General features: G+C 42.0%; 1 protein-coding gene across 3 annotated transcripts in view; it reads right to left on the reverse strand.

The window, feature by feature from the left end:
* syngap1a (synaptic Ras GTPase activating protein 1a) overlaps positions 1 to 23,970 on the reverse strand; it is a 311,203-nt gene that overhangs the window by 44,380 nt on the left and 242,853 nt on the right. For all 3 annotated transcript variants that reach the window (XM_048616705.1, XM_048616706.1, XM_048616707.1), the window contains 5 exons: positions 10,855 to 10,999; positions 6,822 to 7,058; positions 5,186 to 5,387; positions 3,626 to 3,807; positions 90 to 945 (listed from right to left, as the gene is read on the reverse strand). In XM_048616705.1, the coding sequence (XP_048472662.1) occupies positions 90 to 945; positions 3,626 to 3,807; positions 5,186 to 5,387; positions 6,822 to 7,058; positions 10,855 to 10,999 (1,622 nt within the window). The remainder of the gene's footprint in view (positions 1 to 89; positions 946 to 3,625; positions 3,808 to 5,185; positions 5,388 to 6,821; positions 7,059 to 10,854; positions 11,000 to 23,970) is intronic.

The following is a 23,970-nucleotide window of genomic DNA, read 5'->3' on the forward strand; positions in this document are numbered from 1 at the left end:
TTATGACTTGAGCGAGAACGCTATCTACTGAGCCAAAACTGACAACAGCCAGCACGTTGGTCCCATTTATTGAGAAACAGGGAACACACCTGTTTGGTGATGCCCGATTTTGGAGCTGGGGTGTCTGCTTTGGCCATAATTGACTGCTGCCGCACCTTGGGACCATGTGTTGGCTCAGCAGGTGATTGCAATAGGTTGGCACTGGGTGGTCGTGGTCGCTGGGCTGCACTAACAGTAAGCTGCTGCGTTTTCCCTCTGACAAGAGGTGGAGGGGCAGGTGGTGGCTGGTCTATCCTCCTTTGGGGGCCGATGTTAGGTGGAGCTGCCGACAGCATGTGTTGGAGGTTATCAGTGAGTGAAAGCTGCCGGCGGCTGAATTCGCTGTTCTGCCGGGCGAACTCATCACTGTAGCTGTGGCTATGGAAGATCTGCTTGTTTGCAGATAGGTCCTCGCTCTTGCTGTAACCATGGTAACCCAAGAGGCCAGCACCAGGCTCGGCGGGAGTCCGTAGTGAGGCAGGCCCATCAGATGTCATGTTGAACAGGGGATTCTGAAAGGACAAAGGGACTCTCAGTTGTCCATGTAATCCGTCTGTGGTGATACCCATTTGTCCCAACCGCAGGCCACCTGACACACTCGATCCACTACCCTGTGATAGCCGGCTGGGTCTGAGGCCTACTGTAGTTCCAATTGATGCCTGACTGCTGTTTAGCATGTCTCCAACAGTTTGGAGATTACTTATGCTGTTCATACTCCTGCTGTCCTGCAGATCCATCATGGAAATGCTCTTGTTCGTTGTCATCATTTTAGGATCGGGTTCTGTGATATCAGAGCTGCTTGTGCAGTACGCTGGGGAGGAGCGAGCAAGAGGAGGCCTTGTCACATAAAAGACATCCTTTCCTTTTTCCTTGGTTGGGGAAGGAAGCCTGGTCATATCGATTGAGCTGTGAATTAAAAGAAAAATAACAGCACCAAATTAGATGGAATAGGAAGACTCAGTGTTCCACTTTCACCCACTGATTCCCTCTCAGTTTTCTCAGAACTGTGAAAAACCACACTGCATTCCTTTGCCTTTTCACCCTCATCCAAAATCCTAACACATACCAAGTTTCATTCACCTGTGCTTGCAGACCTACATTGGCTCCTCATGCAACAATATCTCTATTTAAAGTTCTCCTGTTTAGGGTCCTCCAAAGCCTCACCTCTCTCTGTTTCTCCTCTTTTAAACCTAAAATAAGGGTTAAATACGATCTGACGGGGAACCATAACAAAAATAAAAACCAACAGTCAATGAAAACTTCTATAAGGTGAACAGAAACTTAACATATCAAAATAACTTTATTGATGATGCCCACCAGTGCCCACTGGTCTCTGAAGAACTCTATTCTGCTGCTCCCTCTCAACACACCCAGGCATGGATGTAATTGTGAAAGAGGAACAGACATTCAGGCACAACAATCCCCTCAAAGGCCCACTGTCAGGATCTATTAATGGGCACTTAGACCAGGCTCTCCAGCATGTCCGCCCTCCCCTGTATAGGATGCCTGTAAATTAGGAGCATTGGGCTGAAGTGCAACTAAAAGGCTACGAGCAGCCTGTTCAAAAAAAAAACTAGAGGGGCTGCAATGAAAAACAATTAACATAAATGTGAAAAATTGTTTCATCCAGGCCACAAAAACTATGTATATCCTGGGCACCAAGTGTATTTACCAAGTTTGTGATTACACGGGAATGCTGTGTGCAAAACTGTTCACCCCAGATCCATTATGGAAAAAGGAAGGACTCTTTTGTAGAGAGCCCTTCATTTAAGATCTCTTCTGCCAGAGGGCAAAGTTGAAGAAGTAGACACTGTACAGCAGCAGCCTGTACAGGAAATGCCATCGTGCTGTTCTGAAGGGCAAGGGGGAATTTCCCTGAGACCGCTAAAATTGTGGGATACCACATCCTGGAGAGGGTCCATTTTGTGGTGGTAGTGTTGAGTTCTGGATGGATGTTGGTCAGTTTATCCAGAAGTTCACCACACGCTTGAGCTGCCTCAATTCTTTTCTTTTTTGCAATGTATTAGGGCTGAATACTTCACACGTGAAGCTCTGGATATGTCCTAGACGTTGACTGATACTCATAGCCAGCTATTCCAGTGTTATTGAGCCTGCTTCTCTGACATCCAGCGCATCCCCAACTCTGGTCAGCCCAGTGTCCCGAGTTCCCTTCTCTGTCAGCCAGCCAGACCCGTACTGATGGAGGAGCGTGTTCCCGGGCAGTGGCTCATCTATGATAGCCAACCATGTCCCAAGCTTTAATCAGGACCAAATTAACAAAAAAGGGCAATTCCTGGAAGAAGGTCTGAGGCAAAACCACTCTAAACAGGAACTGCATATCATAATTGAGACCATGCACCTGACAGAAGAAAGATGGTGCATCACCTTAGAGGAGGCTTAACATAAAAGGTATCACTGCAAGGTCTGAAGGTAGAAAGTTGCTATCTGGGTGTCGAGGCATACCAGTGACTGAATCCACCCACTGCTCATACTTCAGTAACCCAGTGTTGCTTTTTATCCCAGAAAATCCGCTGAGCTTTCTCGGTTTATGACAAACCTCAGCAAGGGGGGAGAAAAAGCTACTGCACCTGGTATCGCCATGCAGTCTCCCATCCAATTACTAACTAGGCCTGAATATATTTAGCTCAGAGATTCGTTGTTTTCAGACTACTTTGGCTGTTAGCATGTCTCTGTTTCTTAACTTGCTTCAAGAGCTTACTTGCTTCAATTCTCACCTTTTCTGTATCTTCGATTACCTTTATTCTTCTATCAGTAGCTGTGCCTTCAATTCTCCTAAGCTGTTGACTTCTGTTCCTAAACCTCTCTACCTTTCCCTCCACCTTTTGTGGCAATCCTACCACTTGACCAAGGGTTTGATCATGCCCTAATATCCTGTCCAGTTCAATGTCAGATTTTGATGGATAATGTCTTGGGGCATTTTACCATGGTAAGAGTGTATTAAAATTCAGATTTTACTCCTGTTGATGTTGTTTCTACCCAGAATGTACTTCATTTGTAAAGCCCAAACTTTGTATTCTTGATCCTGAATCTCAACTGACCTCAACTTACTTTGTTTTTTTCAGCCTTGTTGCATGCCAGTGCCCCAATGTTGCTCTCAAAATTTTACCTGGGTTACTCAGCAAGCCAACAGGATGTAAAAAGTTTACAGCAGAGTTTTCATCACCAGAAATGATAAATGGCTTTTTGAGAATCAAATTCAAATGTCTGGAAATGCTACGACTGCACCTTTTTTCTTTAACAGTTGTTTCAAAAAAGCAAAGTTGCCTTCTAATTTCCTATTTTCAATGTAAATGTAGTCAGTTAAAAATGCTACAACTTAAATTTATTGCCAGTGGAATTGGCAATGGAACTTGGCTATGTGGCAAGCACTTCTCAATGGTACAGAGATATTTAAGTTGGGGAACATTGCTGGGACAGTGAAGGCAGAAATTCATCTAATTCATAGTGTTACCTGTATAGGGAGTGTTTGATGGAATATTGTAAAGGATGTTTTAGTGTATCTAATATGTGCTGAATCTGCTATGTGAGTGTTTGTGTAGTGAACAGAGTTCCTTCCCCTCCTCACCTGTTCAGATCTTTAACTGTGTACTTCTGAAGGTCAGATGAAACACCACGGTTGATACTGGGCCCAGAAGTGTAGCGTTCTGCTATATGGCTGGATTGTCGCTGTACATGCGATGGATTTCTCAATGCTCCACTTATGTCATTGAGGAGACGGGGGAGGGGCCCCAGTTTCAGCACAGCTTCCTGGAAAAACACAGGAAAGGTATTTTTAGGAGGCAGCAACAACAAATTAACAATTGATTAAAACTGCACTCAGCAGAATGATGAAACCCAATAAGTCCATTCACTTCACATATATAGAATCTTAAAGGAACCAAGCACTTTCAATTTATTGCGCATGAAGAAATGCCAATGGTGCTCAATACTTCCCTTTCATTCTACAGAATCCCAATTAACAAACCATTTTCTAATTGATAATGGATTCACACACTCCCCACTTGCAATGTAGAGTATAACTTGACTCAAGCACATCCTTTTCAGTCATCTTATACTAACCTGACAGACTCAGCTTTACAGCATCCCTACAGTGTGGAAACAGGCTCATCAGCTCAACAAGTCCACTCCGACCCTTGGAGCATCCCATCCAGAGCCATTCCTCCTATAAGCATCTAAGCAACACATCCCTCAACATTATGGGCAATTTAGCATGGCCAATCCACCTAACCCGCACATCTTTGGACTGTGGGAGGAATTCGGAGTACCCGGAGGAAACCCACGCAGACATTATGTCCCTTCCATTCACTCCAATAGGAGAATCCAACTACTAAATTTATACTGAATTCTAGTGGGTCCAAACACTTTCCATCATAGAATCCAAAGGTGGCTGAAATAGTAGTTCCCAGGGATATGTTCCCAATCTCTCCAATCAGACCCCATTTATAATGCTAATGGCCCCAAACAATTATATTAGCATTTGAAGTATAGAAAGTGAAATGATCCAAAGAGCTCTGAAAATGCATAGCCTGTGCAGAGTCCAGTGAAGCCAACCAATTTCTTACTGACTCCATGAAGTTCCCTACATCTTTTAAGTGAAGGATATTACTACGCTAGAGAGAGTTCAGAAGAGATTTACCAGGATATGGCCAGGAATGGAAGGTTTAAATTATAAAGAGAGGCAGGATAGGCTGGGACTTTTTTCACTGGACTGTCGGAGGTTGAGAGGTGACCTTTTATAGGAGGTTTATAAAATCAAGAGGGGTCTAGATAAGGTGAATGACAAGGGTCTTTTTCCTCAGGGTATGCAATTTCAACTGCTTGGCACATTTTTAAGGTGAGAGGAGAAATTTTAAAAAGACATGATGGGCAACTTCTTTTCACAGGGTGGTTCATATGTGGAATGAACTTCCAGAGGAATGGTGAATGTGGGTACAATTAGAACCCTTAAAAGACATTTAGAGGAGTGCATGAATAAGAAATGTTTGGAGGGATATGGGCCCAAGTGCAGATAGGTGGGACTAGTTTAGTTTGGGATTATGGTCAGCATGGACTGGTTGGACTGAAGGGTCTGTTTTCATGCTGCGTGACTCCGACTCTATGGTCTGTGCAGGTTTAAATACTTCACCTTGCTGAGCTGAGGCAGCACCTCCCACAGGAGGGAGTGCAGCGTGGAGAGCTCTCTGCCCAAGTCGATGTAGCCCTCAAAGCTAGCTGCATTGGTAACTGTGTCTGGATTGGAGATCTCCATCAGAAACTGCTGCATGCTACCCCATTCCAGCTCCAGAAACTCATTCATGAACGACATGTAGTCTTCCTTGCTGCCAAACCTAAACAGATGGAGGAGGAAGAAAAGCAGCACAATAGCAACACAAGCTACTTCAATCCATCTCTAATCTGTCTCCACAACAAATGAGAAAACATATGTCGTACCTGTAGGTGTAGATAAAGCAGGTAGAATAAGAACTGTAAGTATCTCCAAATAAATAACCACATATCCAATTATTCTGGAATGGCTGTATGAGACTTTGATTGTTACAAAAATCTAAATATTACTTCTCAATAATTGTCAATTCTGATATCCTTTTTCATGTGGGGTGCCCAAAGACTTAGACTGAGGGTACCCAGGAGATTCACAAGAATATGGCCATAATAAAACACCTCAGTTATGAGAGCAGATTGGAAAAACTGGGATCGTTTCCTCACAGCAGAGAATATTGTGGGAGTTTTAAGAGATGTTCAAAATCATGAAGGGCAGATCGTAAAAGTATGTTTAAAAAACACTTTCCGTTGGGATAACCAGAGACCCACAGGTTTAAAATTATTAACAAGAAAACAAAATAATTGGTGGAGTACATAGTTGTGATCTAAAATGCACTGCCTGATGGAAGCACATTCAACAGTACTTGACAGGAAAAACCTTGGAGGGCTCTGGAGAAAAAGCATTGAGGTTACAGAATACTAGTTCAGCTCTTTCAAAGAGCTAAAGAGTGAATATGATTCTGTCTCCTATGCTGCATCATTGTGTGATTCTCTACCACTTCGTAAAGTTTTAAAATATACAATCTACATACTTATTTTTCATGGCTCATGTCATTTTGAATACTACAGAACATGAATGATCACTAATGTGAGGAATATCTGTCTGAAATAGAATAAACAATTCAAGATATCAGTGGCCTGCACAACAATTGACAGCAGCTAATCACAGAATCTACAACAGAACAAGCTTACTTGCCAATTGCATGCACATAGAACATGACATCAGGATTCCACATTTCTCCATCAAATATATTTCTAACACAATGGATGTCAGGATGACACATTTGTGAGGTCCCTGAAGAATCTTTCGTGCGTATGTATTGGTACCTCATTTACAGATTTAATAGTTGTCAGTATTTTCTAGTCCTCAAACATATTTCAAAGGCAAAGGATATGTGACAATATCCTGTATACCTCCACAAAGTAGTATAGACAAATAACAATATTCCTTATCAACCCAACAAAATAACAGCACTGATTGTTAGCAAATATTAAAAATTAACCAAATGTTTGAACAATTACAAACTTACCAATCAATTAAAAAGACACCATATGAGCAATATTACTGGACTGCACCTACAATTATATTCTTCCAGTCGGATTTCTTGTACAGGGTCACCACTAACACTTACCTCCCAAATCCCTTACACCAGCCCCAAAGGCTACATTACCCACTGAGAAGGTTGGTGGGCTGCAGCTTCCTCATGCCTGGAAGGACTTACTTGGTAAAGTTGGCCAGGTTTTGAATAACTTTCGCTATAAGGGTCAAAGTTCGGGAGGTGCGATCATCCGGATATTCCTGCATCAAGTTGAAAAGGCTGGGTGACATGATGGCAGGGCAGAGAAAGCGGAGGAACAAGGAAGCACTGATCAGGCGGTCAGCAATGTCTTCCCTGCCACGCTCAGCACAGCGATGCCTCCACGAAGCAAAGACTTCCTTCAGTTCACGAGGAAAGACACTTTAAAGGAAGCAAAAGTAAGAAATTGTCAAAGTTAGCCACTTGAAGAACAAAGGCACCATATGGTGTGACATTTAACATGGCATCCTATTTACCAGCTGCAGAAAACTGTATATTAAAAGCAGCCATATGTGTTTAACACTGGCTCAATGATACCACTCACCTCAGTCTTTCCAATAAGCCATTTATGTGGTGAGTTACAATGAGGGGATGCAATAGGTGTGTTGTAAACAGAGTCAATAATGACTTTCAAAAAAGAATTGGGTAAGCCCTTGTGTGAAAAAAATTCAGATGAGGATAGCGCAATGGTATAGGACTAAATGGATGCTGTAGATCACACTTTGAAAGACCCAGTATGTGCATGACAGTCCAAGTTTATCTTCCTGGAACATATTTGAAAGTGACATGCTTGGTCTGGTAGGTTGGGCCTGGAAGGTTCTTTTTCCATTTGTGTCAAATGTTTGGACTGATGATGGCTGAGAATAAGAGTTTAGACTATAGGAAATAGCAGAAGTAGGCCATTCAAACCACTGAATATGTTCTGTGATTCAGAGATAACAAGGTGTAGAGTTGGATGAACACAGCAGGCCAAGCAGCATCAGAGGAGCAGGAAGGCTGACGTTTCAGGCCGAGACCCTTCTTCAGATATGGGGGAGGGGAAGGGGATTCTGAAATAAATAGGGAGAGAGGGGGAGGCGGAGGCAGATAGAAGATGGATAGAGGAGAAGATATGTGGAGAGGAGACAGACAGGTCAAAGAGGCGGGGATGGAGCCAGTAAAGGTGAGTGCAGGTGGGGAGTTAGGGAGGAGATAGGTCAGTCCAGGGAGGACGGACAGGTCAAGGGGGTGGGATGAGGTTAGTAGGTAGGAGATGGGGGTGGGGCTTGAAGTGGGAGGAGGGGATAGGTGGGAGGAAGGACAGGTTAGGGAGGCGGGGACAAGCTGGGCTGGTTTTGGGATGCAGTAGGAGGAGGGGAGATTTTGAAGCTTGTGAAGTCCACATTGATACCATTGGGCTGCAGGGTTCCCAAGTGGAATATGCGGTGCTGTTCCTGCAACCTGTGGGTGGCATTGTTGTGGCACTGCAGGAGGCCCAGGATGGACATGTCGTCTGAGGAATGGGAGGGGAAGTTGAAATGGTTCGCGACTGGGAGGTGCAGTTATTTAGTGCGAACCGAGCAAAGGCGTCCCCAAGCCTCTGCTTGGTTTCCCCGATGTAGAGGAGGCCACAACGGGAACAGCGGATACAGTATACCACATTAGCAGATGTGCAGGTGAACATCTGCTTGATGTGGAAAGTCTTCTTGGGGCGTCGGATGGGGGTGAGGGGGGAGGTGTAGGGGCAGGTGTAGCACTTCCTGCGGTTGCAGGGAAATGTGCCGGGTGAGGTGGGGCTGGAGGGGAGTGTGGAGTGGACAAGGGAGTCCCGGAGAGAGTGGTCCCTCCGGAAAGCAGATAAGGGTGGGGAGGGAAAAATGTCTTTGGTGGTGGGGTCGGATTGCAGATGGCGGAAGTGTCGGAGGATGATGCGGTGGTACGTGAGGACGAGGGGGATTCTGTTTTGGTTGTTATTGCAGGGAGGGGCTGTGAGGGATGAGTTGCAGGAAATGCGGGAGACATGGTTGAGGGTGTTCTCGACCACTGACGGGGGGAAGTTACAGTCCTTGAAAAACGAGGACATCTGAGATGTACGGGAGTGGAATGCCTCATCCTGGGAGCAGATGCGGCGGAGGTGAAGGAATTGGGAATAGGGGATGGCATTTTTGCAGGAAGGTGGGTGGGAGGAGGTGTATTCTAGGTAGCTGTGGGAGTCGGTGGGCTTGAAATGGATATTGGTTTCCAGGTGGTTGCCAGAGATGGAAATAGAGAGGTCCAGGAAGGAGAGAGAGGTATCAGAGATGGTCCAGGTGAACTTAAGGTTGGGGTGGAAGGTGTTGGTGAAGTGGATGAACTGTTCGAGTTCCTCATGGGAGCACGAGGCGGCGCCGGGTTTAGGGCCAGTGTAGCTACGGAAGAGGGATTGTTCCATGTAACCTACAGAGAGGCAGGCATAGCTTGGGCCCATGTGGGTACCCATGGCCACCCCCTTTGTCTGTAGGAAGTGGGAGGAATTGAAAGAGAAGTTGTTGAGGGGGAGGACGAGTTCGGCTAAGCAGACGAGGGTGTCAGTGGAGGGGGACTGGTTGGGCCTGCGGGACAGGAGGAAGCGGAGGGCCTTTAGGCCATCTGTATGGGGAATGCAGGTGTATAGGGACTGGACGTCCATTGTAAAGATGAGGTGTTGGGGACCAGGGAATTGGAAGTTTTGGAGGAGGTGGAGGGCGTGGGTGTTGGATTCAATGAGATTACAGCTATCTTGATAATCTTCTTCCTGCCTTGTTTCCACAACCCTTGATTCCCTGACTGATTAAAAGTCTGTATATTAAATTTAGGGTTCACAGAGACAGGTTTCATTTAATTTCAGTATTGGAGGAGGAAAATGGGTCAGAATTGCTTCGCTGATTGCTGTTGGGTGTTTTCAGGCAGGTCGCGTTTATGGATGCTAGAGACAGCAAGACAGCCAAAGTCAAATACCTTTCTAAAATTCGACTCTGCAGGCCAAAAGATAATTGTTTTGACAAGGAACTGGAATGTAGCCTATGCTATTGTCATATCCAGAAATGGATAAGAATTTGGAGATAGATGTAAAGCTTGTTTGATTCAGCAAAACATGAGTGATCAAAATAAGAACAAAATTATATATCAATTGAAATCACACTGTAACTGTGACTTCTAGGCACAGACAGTCAAAATCAATAATGAGGCCTCCTGTGTAAGGTTAGCTGTTTAAAGTTCTCATGGCTATCAATCACGAATCAGCACTGAGATCTCAGTGATACTAGTTCGAAAGGGGGAAATGAGAAAAGTAAATTCTGTCCACTTGACACCCTTGAATTTGAACTCTTAGATCTAGAGGAAATGCAGTAGGTTAGATTACCTGTTTATTGTAACAGAAATAAAACCTTTCCACCACCTCTGTGCCAAGATTTATGCTCCATGCAACCTTCAACACTTTTATCTCGCCACATACACATATTCTTGACTCCCTAGCTACTTTCCTTTTTCTTAAAATAAAAACTTCCACATTCTGTTCATTCTCTGGTTGAACAATTCCTTACTTTTTTTTTGTTAAGTATCTTATATTTCTGGCCTCAACTTTTACGTTCCCATATTGTCTGCACATAATTTTAAACTCTCAGTCCTGGTATAGTCTTTTTAGTTCTAGTATTTGGTTTTGAACACCATTAATGCAAAGGTTCTATTAGTCAGGTTCAACTTAGCCAGCAGACTGAAAGTCTACCCAGTATATTATCAGTCCATTCTTTGATGAGGGTTTGTTTCACTTTATCCCATTTCTCCTCTGCACGAATGTTTGAATCACTTTACCCTCAATACACCAAATTTGAATTGCAGTCTCAGAAATGATGTACAGTTCCGTCACTCACTTCATTATCCAATCTCTTTGTTGAAAGAATGGTTCACCCTTTCTATCAAACCTGGATTTGTACTAGGGTGCCAGAAGTGAGGAAAGATACAACCTAATCATAGAGGGTCATTCCCTCAATAATTGGATTTGAACACTGGTTTCAATTGGAATAAATTGCAACAAAACATGCCAGATAATATTCAGTGAAGTAGAATATCTCTGACTTGCTCTTTTAGGTTCCACGATTGTCTGAACAGTGCTCTTACATCCATACCTGACATCACTGTCTGATTTCTACTGGTCTTACATCTGTCAAATAACATCACTGACCAATGTGAGTTGACGATCTTGCAAAGTGCCAGTTCGCAGCACATCCTCAGGTTAGCCTGGTGATCAGCCAAAGTGGAAAAGGTGCACTTGGCTGGGTCTACCTCACAGTTCTCTTCAGATTCGTAAAGTGCTCGGATAAACTCACCTGTGAAAAAGATAAAATTATTGTTAGCTATTCTTTAATCCCTTATAGTTAGACTGTTACATTCCATCACAAAACATGCCACTCGTCATATCATCTAACTTCCCATCACACATACAGACACATTGTAAGATCTTGTCTCACACACACATGCAAAGTAACATCCCCTCTCATGTGTACTGCAACAAATCCTCTCATATACACATCATAACATCTCTTCTCACACACACGATGTAACATCCTGTCTCACGCACACAGCGTAACATCCCTCTCATGCATGCACCATAACATCCCATCTCATGTATGCACAAACCATTACATCCCATCACATGCATACATGCAATGTAACATTTTGCCTCACTTACACACCATACCACGCACACACGCAATATGGTGCTCTGTCTCATGCATGATCACACTGTATTATCCCATTTCACACACAGACTGTAACATCCTGCCTCATGCATTCACCATAACATCCCATCACATCACACCTGAACCAAATCATCCTATCACACTCTACAGGCAGCATACTATCCTATACCATACATACACACCAAAATAACCCATGTGTGTGAAGACACACCATCTGGGACCTACAATGGAGCATCACAAAGGCAAGATAGAGTGTGCAGTAGAGCAGCATTGAGGGTGTGGCTGACAGCAGAGTGAAGCAGCATACTGGCAAGGCCTGGCACAAAGCAACATGAAGTAGAAGGCTGAATGTGGAATGGAGCAGCATAAGGGGTCAGTTTCACTCAGTTGGTGAACCAAATGGAAATTGGGATGGGGACTGGGAAAGAAAATCAGTTAGTTATTGATGTCGCAATAAGGAAGCCCACAAGATTAAGTCTACAAATAATTATTTGAATTTAATCAACCCATAATTTAAGCTAGATCAATTAATTAGTTTAAAACTAAAAGTAAGCCAATTGGATAAGATATAAAAGCTTTAACTTGCATTTTATACATTGCAGATATTTTAAATCAACCTATCCAAGCATGTTATGACATGCCTCCAGAGCAGGCAGACTCAAGCCCCTGCCAGGTAGGGTTATTACCACTGAGCCACAGATACCCCTTATCATTGTACACTGGATAATTTATTATGATAACAACTATCATTTAATCACCTGTATGGGGAAAAATTTGCTTTTTGTTCAGAAAAAGCACTACTGAGAAAAGAGACAAGCTGTATTTATCAGAACAGTGTTCCAAGAATAGCAAATCTCCAAGGAATGATAATTAATGTTGCATTAGACAGAAGCATTGCTATTGTAAATACTCCAGGGAGTAGTTAACTGGGTAGAACTGAGGATCCCACCGATCAGTGGGACCTTGGCTTGCATGTATATAGAACCTTGAAGGCAACAGGATAGGTGGTTAGGAAGGTATACGGAATATTTGCCTTTATTAGTCAAAACATTGAATACAAGATCTTAGAGGTTATGTTGGAGCTCTAGATGACATTGGTTAGGCCACTGCTGGAGTACTGTGTGCAGTTCTGGTCACCAACCATGATAGAAAGGAGGGTGCAGAGGAAATTCACCAAGATATTGCCCAGGCTGTAGAACTTCAGCTATGATGAGAAACTGGAAAGATAAAGTTATTTTCCTTGGAGCAGATAAGTTGCTTTTTTTGGGATGGGGGGGTGCGGGTGGACATTTGATGGAGGTCTACAAAATTGAGTGGCATAGATAGGGTCAATAAGAATAAACTTTTCCCCCCCGAGTAATGAGATCATTCACCAGAAGATATAGATCTAAGGTAAAGGGCATGAGGTTTATGAGTTATTAGCTATTTATTGTCACATTTATCTACAAGATACAGTAAAAGTATTTTGTCGCCACAATTTGGCACCATTTTGACTTACTAAAAGTATAAAAGGAAATTACGTAAATAGAGTTCATCTTCTGTACAAGGGACCTTCAAACACAGCTCCAGGGCTTCTGCAAGATCCCTGCAAGGTGTCCCAGGCCTCAATGAGTCCCCAGTTTCAGACACAGCTTAAAAGAAATCAGGTTGGTGGGCATCTCAAACTCAAGGTGGTAGAGGATGCAATCTTCAAGAAGGATACTTGTTGCACCACAGAATTCAAAGCTATAGACCAAGTCAATGGCTGGGAAATGGGATTACGGTAGATAGGTACTTGATTACTGGCATGGACTTGATGGGCTGAAGATCCTTTTATCACGTTGTAATACTCTATGGCTCTATAATTGCAAAGCTTTTGAGTAGATGCAAACCAGGCAAGTCAACTGATTGGTCAAGGCATTGATATGGGAATGACTGTCACAATTTTTTAACAAGACAAAAGATTGCTAAATGTGTGGATGTGTTTCTCCTGGTTGCAAAGGACAAGCCCCTCGATATGAATATATGCAGCTCTAGCACACTTATGTTAGCCACGTTCCATCATTGACTGATAATCCTAAATTAGTCATTAATGAAATTCTTATCCTAAATGGGAATGTTCAACAAGTCCTTTCCAACCTTGGAATCAAATTTAATATGGGCCAGTATGTTTTATCAGCAATGGTCTAGCTGAGTAGGGCAAGTACCCTGCCTGTTGCATCAGCCAAAGGGACATGCTGTTTGATATAATATGCAGTCATTAGGAACTAAGGTCCTCATAACTAGCATCACACAGGCACTGTAATTCATACACTGCATTACTCATTTGTGTAGGAGGCAGCCTTGATGGAAGCCTTTTGCTCTTGGACAATACCACTTGTATTGCTATAGTGTAAAATGGATAATTTCACTGTTAAACATTAAGAATTAAATAAAAACACAAAGTATCTCCTTAAATACAATAATGTGACCTGAGCACAAGGTAAGAAGCTGACTGGCAAGAACTGGTAATTGTTGATTTAATTAAATGTTAAACACTTAACATTTTTTTACTCAAATTAGTAATTATTTAAATGGAGGTATGGCAGGGCACCTCAGGCAAATGGGATACACATCCTGTTCCATGTAGGAACTTAAAGACACTTCGAGTTCTGTACAACCACCTGTGTAGAACGTGCCATCAATTGGAGGAGTGAGTTCAGTTTCACAAAATTTCAGCAGCTGCTATATTCACTGTGATGCATTTATGAGGCAAGGTCAATCACAAATTTTTGGATGTGGTCACACTGCAGTTTAATTGGCAGGCAGAAAAATTAAGGACTTAGTAACCAATTTTTCTCATCAACCTGTTTAGAAATGTTATTACACACTTCTGGAGGAGGTGGCACTTGAACCCGGGTCTCTCAGTTCAAAGGTAGGGACATGGAGTGACTTTCAGACAGTCAATCAGAGGCAGGTGAGAAGTTCAGGAGTCCCCTGAATGCATCAGATTCTCCAATCGGTATTCATCAACTGGTATTCAGTTCTGAATATAACTGGGGATTGTTTTTCATTTGGATAGTGCTGCCAGAACTAACTTGATGATTTAGATGTGTACAGGAATAGGAGTAAGGTCAGAAGTCAATGATATGGAACATAAGAATAGGGGAAAAGACTGGCATTTTGGTGGCAGCAGACACAGCTCCAGGATATTATGTTGCTTTTCTGATTTTGGCATCCAGAGTGCCTGTGAGCAGCTGCAGAACATTTGGTGGGGCTCTGGAGGTGGGATTCAGCCACAGATTATAGTCCATTAGGCACCAATGACACAGGTACGAAGAGAGATGTGATCCTGCAAGGACGATTGAGGGAGATGAAAAATAAATTAAGATCCATGGTATCCAAGGCAATATGGCAAATCAGATCCAAATTTAGCTCAGTGGCAGAAAGCAAAGACTTTTGGTAGACTGTTGTTTTTGAGTCTATTTCCAGTACAGTTCCACAGGGTTCAGTAGTAGGTCCCTTGCCAATACCTATCAATAATTATGATTTAACTGGGGAAGTCATTAGTTGCCTGTGGTGTTATCAGGGTGGAAGAAGGCTCCAAGCAGCAGATACTAATGGACTGATCAGGTGGTCAGTAAATTGACAAATGGATCCAGTGTGGAGAAGTCTGAGGTAAAGAATTTGCCAAGGGCAATCAAGGCAAGGAAAGACACAAAGAGGGATCATAGACTGTATTCCAGCATAGCTAGACAGACTAAATGCAGATTTGGGGTGGGTGGTGGTGGTTGGTAGAACCAGAGGTCATAGTCTCAGTCTCATTGAGTACATTTAAGACTGAGCTAGATAGGTTCTTGATTATCAAGGGGATCAAGGATTACGGGGAGAAAGCAGAAGAATGGGGTTGAGGAACTTATTAGCCATGATTGAATGGCGGAGCAGACTCGATGGGCCGAATGGCCTAATTTCTGCTCTTTATGGTCTTATAGTATAAGAGGTAGAACATTTAGGACTGAGATGGGGAAACATTTCATTGCTTAGAGGATGGTCAAACTTTGGAATTCACTACTGCAGAAGGCTGTGGAAGTTACTGAGTATATTCAAGGAAGAGATTGATAAACTTTCAGATATTAATGGCAACAAGAGGAGATTTAATTGATATGTATGAAATTATGAAGGGCCTATATATTGTGAATAGGAAGGACCTATTTCCATTAACAGAGAAGTCAGTAACTTAGGGGCAAAGATTTAAATGAATTACTGGAAAAATTTGACAGGCATTGAGGATTTGCTTTCACTCAGTGTGGAAGAGGTCTGGAACTCATTGCTCAAAAAGATGAAAGATGCAGATACCCTAACTGCATTTAAAAACTACTTGGAAATAAATGCTAAGTGCCAACAGGCTACATATCAAGAAATGGAATATGGAATTAAACTGGCTAGCTATCTTTCAGCTGACAGGGACACAGTGCGCCTAATGGTCTCCTTTCTCTGTATTTCTGTCCAACCCTCGATCGTGCACATCATCTGATGTCCTATCACTAGCAAATGCAAACCACCGAGAATACTTTATCACATGCATGTTACTTGTAGCCCCAGTTGCTACGTCATTCACAAATCTAAAGACCCAATCATTCCAAAAATACTGTTACATCCATCTTGAACACCAGATCAACTGCACCTGAAGCTTCTTCTCACTCTATTATATACCTCCCAAACCTCTCGTCATTCATTCCCAAAACATCCTGTCACCCACACTCCACTACACATACACCCAAAGAAGGTCATATATTTCCAAATATGTGGACATGCCAATCCCAAACACACGACACAATCCCTTGAACATTCTGTCACTCAAACAACCCAGCTACATATCCACATGCATGCATACCTCATGCATGGTCAAACATGCCATCTGAAGCACCCCAAATACCATGCCACACCCCATCTGAATTCGAAATGGGGCTGAGGATAAGTGCAGATAGCAATGATGGAATGCTATGTGGACCATGAGCAACTGCAACCATGGAACATCCTATCAAGGAAGGAAACCAGCAAAATATCAGAGTGTAGATTTTATGGTTTATTTGATTTACCTTTGGGAACAGTATGTAAGAAAGATGCAGGCGTTTTCCTTAGTGGAAAATAAATTATTTGAGTTAACTCCAATATAGAGGAGATAGTTAATGGTTTGTGCAGAGTTTCAAGTTTGTAAATTTAGGACCTTTACCTGGAATCAGTGCATAATTGTCTATATTTTCCTAATTTTTGCCTCTTAAATGAAAGTCAACATTTCCAGGTCAGGTACAGGACAAGTTAAACATAGGGTAAATTTCCCTATGCATTGTCTCATTAAGCCATTTCCAAATTATATGAAAATTAAAGCTGACGTCCCATCAATGCATTGTAATTTCAACTGACTTCATCAATTTTCTTTTTTTTCTAACCCCTACTAGCCAAAGTAGCACACACAATTTAGACCTGGTAGTAGGCTACACAGCTTGGTTCTCGTTACCAAGCTCATTCAAAGTGGGCTGTAGTAGACCCTAAACTCAGAGCCTATGAACATCCTGGTGAAATTCACTGTTGCAAAGATTTTGGAAAATTCACTTAGTAATTCAAGTCTGACGACTGATTTCTGATTTTGTTTAGAGATAGTCAGTGGACCAAATCTTTCCACAACAGGTGTGGTCACAGACTGTTTTTTGTTATCATTGTGACAGATGTAGTACATTGCAATAAACAGTAATGGAATTGGAGAGGGTAACAATGAAAGAAATAATGGAAGAAGAATTGATTCTGTTTTTGGAATAAACAGGTTGGAAACCAAACTGCTCTCCTGCTCAAGAGACAACAAGGTGCAGGGCTGGATGAACACAGCAGGCCAAGCAGCATCATAGGAGCAGAGAGGCTGACGTTTCGGGCCTAGACCCTTCATCAGAAAAGGCTCTCCTGCTCATTGGGTTCCTGTGCAGCTAACACATATTAGTGGCTAAAGCCCACTGGATGATAAATAATTCAGGAGGCTAATTTTGCACAAACCTTACTCCACTGTCAGAGTGAGGTTGAGCCAACATTTTGACCTTGCAAATTGTGTGGACTGATTTATTATCTGAAGGAGGGCAGGGGAGTCAGTAAATGAGTTCCAGCAAACAAGGTGGAGTGAGTGGTGGGTTGGTAGCTCAGAGGTTCTAAGTTGAACCCACCGTAATCTCTTTGCAGTTTGCTGATATATCTCACTTTTGTGTCAGTAGAGTATGTACCTACTTAGTGTTACTACAAGTCACCAACATCCACAGGAGCGCCTAAACTGTCAGGAGGAATTGTCCCACCTGTCCTGCCACTTTAAGTTGTATTATGTCAGAAAGGAAGGGATCAGTTGCAAGGACTAATGACATCGTGGGAGAAATAATATAACAATGGGAAACTTCAGTCCTTTGAGTCTGTTACACAATTCTTGCCTGGATTATAGGATCATAAGACATAGGAGCATAAATTGGTCATTCAGCTTCACTATTCAACGAGATCATGGCTGATCTGATCATCCTCAACTCCAGTTTTAGCCTTTTCCGCAGAACCCTTGATTCTGTTACTGATTAAAAATCTATTTCAACACTGAATATACTTTATGACCAAGCCTTGACAGACCTCTGAGGTAAAGAATTCCACAGATTCACTAGCCTTGGAGAAGAAATTCCTCCTCATCTGTCTTAATGTGTGACTCCTCCTTGAGATTAATGAACATTGGTTTTAGATTCTCTCACAAAGGGAAAAAAATCTTTCTGTATACAGCAAGTCTCTAAGAACCTTGTATGTTTCAACGAGGTTGCCTCTGATATTTCTATATTCCAAACAGCATTCAACCTCTCCTCATAAGACAGTCCCTCTATACGTGGTATCAGCCTAGTGAACTTTCTCTGAACTGCCTCCAATGCCAGTATACTTTTCCTTAGATAAAGGGCCCAAATCACTTTTGTGTCAGTAGAGTATGTACCTACTTAGTGTTACTACAAATCATCAACATCCACAGGAGTGCCTAAACTATCAGGAGGAATTGTCCCACCTGTCCTGCCACTTTAAGTTGTGTTGTGTCAGATTCCAGCTGTTGTCTGTTTAAGCTTTGTATAGTTATAGCAAAACTTCCCTAGTTTTATATACCAATTACTTTGAAATATTACACACTGAACTTTGATGCTAGCTTTTTGTGATTCAAGGATGAGGAATTCTAATTCCCTCTGTCCTGTAATTTTTCAGTATTTCTTTATTTAAATAATATCGATCTCCTCTATTCTTCCTGCCCAAGCACATAACTTTGCATTTCCCCACATTTTATTCCGTCTGCCAAGTTTCTGCCCACTGACTTAACCTGTCTATATCCCTCTGCCAACGCTATGTCCTCCTCACCACTCACTTTCACACCTATTTCTATGTGTCATCTGCAAACTTGGCTATAGTACATTCATGCCTATCATTCAAATAACTAATATATTGTAAATAATTGTGGCAGCAGCACTGATTTCTATGGCACTTCACAAGTTACAGGTTTTCTATTAGTTATTTCTTGATCCATGCTAATATGCCAACTCCAACACCATAGGCTCTTATCTTTTTAAATAGCCTAATGTGAGGCACCCTACCAAACGCCTTCTGAAACTTCACATCTATATTACATCCACAGCTTTTTTATCAAGCCTGCTTGCTACCTCCTCAGAATTCTAGTGAATTTGTCGAGCACGATTTTATTTTCATGAAGCCATGCTGACTCTGCTTCATCATATCATGCATTTCTAAATGCTCTGCTTTTACATCTTTTATAATAGACTCGAACATTTTCCCAATTATAGACATTAAGCTAACTGGCCTATATGTTTTTGTCTCCTTCCCTCAATAGTTGTGTTACACTGGCAGTTTTCCAGACCTCTGAACTTTTCCAGAATGCAAGGATTCCTGGAAGATTACTACCGGTCTATTCACTATCTTTCTAATTACTTTCTTTAATATCCTAGGATGCATCCCATCAGGTCCAGGAGACTCATCAGTCTTTAGTCCCACTAATCTCCCTAGCACTTTTTTCTCTAGAGGTAATTATTGTATTTTTCCCCTCTCCTCCTTTCACCCCTTGAGAATTTAGTAATTTTGGGATTCTAATCAGTATCTTTTAGTGTGAAAATGGCCCAAAGTATTTATTCAATTCCTGTGGCATTTCCTGGTTTCCTATTATTATTTCTTCCAGTCTCATTCTCTTAGGAGTCTACATTCGCTTTGACTTCCATCTTTTTATATATTTAAAGGAGCTCGTGCTGTCCATCTTAATATTACTTGAATGTTTACACTCAAATTTTATTTTCTCCCTCCTTATTACTGCTTCAGTCATGTTTTGTTGGTTTTTAAAATTTTACCAGTCCTCAATACTAATCTTTGCCACATTGTATGTTTTTTCTTTCAATCTGATGATATCCTTATCTTTCCTGGTTAACCATGGCTGGATTATTCCCCTTAGAATCATAGAATCTCTACAGTGTGGAAACAGGCCATTCGGCCCAACAAGTCCACACCGCCCCCCTGAAGACCATTCCACCCAGACCCATCCCCCGACCCTTTCTCTGTAACCCTACATTCCCTACGGCCAATTCACCTAACCCGCACATATTTGGACTATGGGAGTAAACTGGAACACCTGGCAGAAACCCACGCAGACAGTCACCAGAGGGTGGAATCAAACCTGGGTTCCTAGTGCTGTGAGGGAACCACTGAGCCATCATGCTTCCTAGAACTTTTCATCACTGCAATGTCTTTGCTATGAGGCATGAATTATTTTCTTCAATGTCTGACTTTGTTCCTCAATATCTTTGCTGCTAAACTCCTTCCTCAGTCCACTCCAGCTAGCCTTGTCTTCATTCCTTTGCAATGATCCTTATTTAAGATTAGCATGGTTGTTTCTAATCCAAGTTCCATCTGCTCAAACTGAATGCTAAATTCTAACATGTTACAGTTACTGATTCCAAGGGGATCTTTTACTCTGACATCATTTATTACACCTGCATCATTACTAGATTCAAAACAGCCTGACCCCCACTGGATCCATAACAAGTTGTTCTAGAAATCTGTCCCAAAATCACACTGAATTCTTCTTCACAGCTTTCCTTTGTCAATCTGACTATCCCAATCTATATGGAGATTAAAGTCACCCATGATTAATGTCCTGCCTTTGTTACATCTATACATCAACACCATGTCTTTGCCTAATAAAAACCTATCAATCTCAGCTTTGAGACATTAATACAACCCTAACCTCAATAGCTTCTTGGGGAACACAGATTTTCACTCTGCTTTGAAAGCACTACCCTGTATTAGCTGAAGTCTGACTATAAGATGCTGCCACTTTGTACTGGACACCCCTCTGGAGGAAATAGTTCTATTTAACCTGTCAATTTCTTTAATGAACTTAAACATTTCTATTAGATCACTTCTTGATCTTCTATACCCAAGGAATACAAGCCTAGGCTATGCAGACTTTTTCTTAATGTGCTGTAATTCTTTCAGCCCCAATAATGTGCAGAGACCTTTCTAACTCATTTTCATTCTGCTTTTATGGTATGCAAATGTTTTTCCTCCTGAGGCCATCTAAAATGTATATAAGCAATAGATTCTGAAATTCCTGCTTTTCTAAAGCCATTTATTTTTTAAAAAAATGTTTCTCTTCATCATACCAGTGAAAAACAGGGCCCTAAACTTTGTTAGGTGGCAAATTAGGGCAGGACTTATATCCTTAATGGTAAGGTCCTGGGGTGTGTTGCTAAACAAAGACCTTGGAGTGCAAGTTGACAGTTCCTTGAAAGTGGAGTCGCAGGTAGATAGGACAGTGAAGAAGGCATTTGGTGTGCTTGCCTTTATTAGTCAATGCATTGAGTAGGAGCTGGAGGTCATGTTGCGGTTGTACAGGGCATTGGTTAGGCCACTTTTTGAATACTGTGGGCAATTCTGATCTCCCTGCTATAGGAAGTATGTTGTGAAACTTGAAAGGTTTCAGAAAAGATTTATAAAGATGTTGCCAGGATTGGAGGGTTATAGGGAATAGGCTGGGGCTATTTTCCCTGGAGCTTCAGAGGCTAAGGAGTGACCTTAGAGGTCTATAAAATCGTGAGGGGCATGGATAGGGTGAATGGCCAAGGTCTTTTTCCCAGAGTGGTGGAGTCCAAAACTCGAGGGCATAGGTTTAAGGTGAGAGGAAAAAGATTTAAAAGGGACCTGACAGGCAAAATTTTCCATGCAGCGGGTGGTGCATGTCTCAAATGAGCTACCAATGGAAGTGGTGGAGGCTGGTATCATAACAACATTTAAAAGTCATCTGGATAGGTATATGAATAGGAAGGGTTTAGAGGGATATGGGCTAAATGGGACTGAATTAATTTAGAATATCTAGTCAACAAGTTGGATCTAAAGGTCTGTTTCCAAGCTGCATAACTCCATAACTCTAGGTGCTGTGTCAGTTTCTTATCATAGTATACCTGGTCTCTAAGCTATGAAATTTCCTTCTAAAACCGACTCTCTGATCAAAGCTTTAGTCTCTTTCCTAACTGCCTCAATGTCAAATTCTGTTTCATAGTATGAAGTGCTGTAGTTTGTTTTACTATCTTAAAAGTGAAATGAAATCTTGATGTCGGGTTTTGATCACAAGTCAGAAAGACACTGTCATATGGAGCTGTGCAAAGCATGAGTCAATTTAGAAATGGGAATGTCAAAGAATACAGCTGGTCAGTAGGGCAATTTAAGTTGCACAAACTAATGTCAGTTTTAGCTTTTTTATTCATTTGTTGTGCTGCTAGAAAAAATTACTTTAGCCCAATTATATTGTTGGAGTTAAGGAAACCAAACCACTACATTGGAATGGGAAGAGTCCATTCAGTCAGATCATGCTAAACCTTTTACCAAATTCCATTTTCCGCCCTTTGCTTCATATCCCTCTTGCACAGCAAAAACTAATCAATTCGATCTTGAAAACTTCAGTTACTCTGAGGGTCCACTGCCTTTTAAAGGGATGAGGAAGCGTCTGTGAGACAAGATAATTCCACTCTTCAGCTTAGAGATATAAGAATGCTAGTCTACCCCTCAAGCCTGTTTCACCAGTCAGACACTGGTTGTAGCTTAACTCCATCAACTTGCTATGATTCTATTATCCTTGACATCCTGAAATCTATTAATGTTTGCCAGTTTCACCGCTGAATTGCACTGTAATCTGAATTAGACAGTTTAATGGACTGATAGTATCCTGGTTGCCCTTGGATCATGGAAGGGTCTGTACGGACCTTATGTTTGTTGCAGATTTGCCCATGGTTATTTTCCTCGCTCACCAGCTTGGAGGTGTGGAGGAGGGGAGGTGGGGAATTAGAATGGATCAAGTAATCCACAAGGCTGTATCTGAACCAGGACTGCTGGTACCAGCAAACATTGTCCGGGATCTCAGTTCTATCTGCACTTATATTTCTTACTCGCTGGTGTGTCCTGTTTTGAATAAGATGGGACCAGAAGCTTTTGGGAAAGCGCTGTTCCGAGCGCTGTTGCCTCACTGATGGTTAGATCCTAAATCAGAACACCAAGATTGGGTTAGTATGACCAGCTTAAGAGATGTGAAGAAAGTTATGGAAACATGGATTTAAACCGGATGTGTGTCTTCACAGTACACTGTAGAGCAGAACCAAAAAGACAACAAGCTTTTACATTTGTGATGTTTGTTATACACAGCCTGTGGGAGGAAATAAATTTTTGAAAGGTTGAACGGCCTTCTTGAAGGAAAACAGGCAAAAAACAACAGGCCACACAGCTCTGACTTAGAGAATTATTCAAAGAAAAATTCTTTGAAAACAATCAAAAAAGTTAATAGGATAGAAAAAGGAGCCAAAAGTAGAGAACATAACATTGCTCCCCTTTTCTGAGAGGATCCTCAAGCTGACCAGTATACATCACTGAGGAAAGCTGTCCAAACAGCTAAAAAGCACCAGGTCATCTAAAACAGGTCTACGAATAATGGGCCACCATGTTACACAAAATCCTTAACCGTTTTGTGTTTTGTATTTTCTTGTGCTTAAAACAGAAGCAGATTCCTCACAGCAATTTGCCTCTCTGCAAAAGGCACACAAGTCATTTTGCCATTAGAATTTCAAATTGATATAAAACCAAGATTTTCTAGTAATTTTGCTAAGTCCGTGAACATCCTTATAGCATTCGGTCATTCTTCAATTAAAAAAAGCCTTCCCAGAATCCAGTACATCTGCAGTGGTTTCCACCATTAACACTACCTCGTCTAACACTCAGATGTGCCGACGGCGGATGCACTAGTATCTCATGGGAATTTTGAGAGGCACAAGGGCATCAACCCAAAATGCACGCAAATGCATACAGGCATGCACACCAACAACAATACACATACAGGCCGTCTCATCACATAATCCCAGACAAATCACTACAAGAGATATTGAGACTAACACACTTGCTACATGATCACGAGAGCAGAGCATTTTCAGCAGTGACTCCAACGAAGAGTGAGGAGGAATTCTACTCATCTTTCAGTTAGCGAGGGCAAGGGGAAATTAAAGATAGAACTTCCGATCAAAATGCAGAATTGAATTTCTTGTTTCTCT

Source organism: Rhincodon typus, chromosome 35 (genome assembly GCF_021869965.1).
Source record: "Rhincodon typus isolate 14 chromosome 35, sRhiTyp1.1, whole genome shotgun sequence".
Classification (NCBI taxonomy): Eukaryota; Metazoa; Chordata; class Chondrichthyes; order Orectolobiformes; family Rhincodontidae; genus Rhincodon; species Rhincodon typus.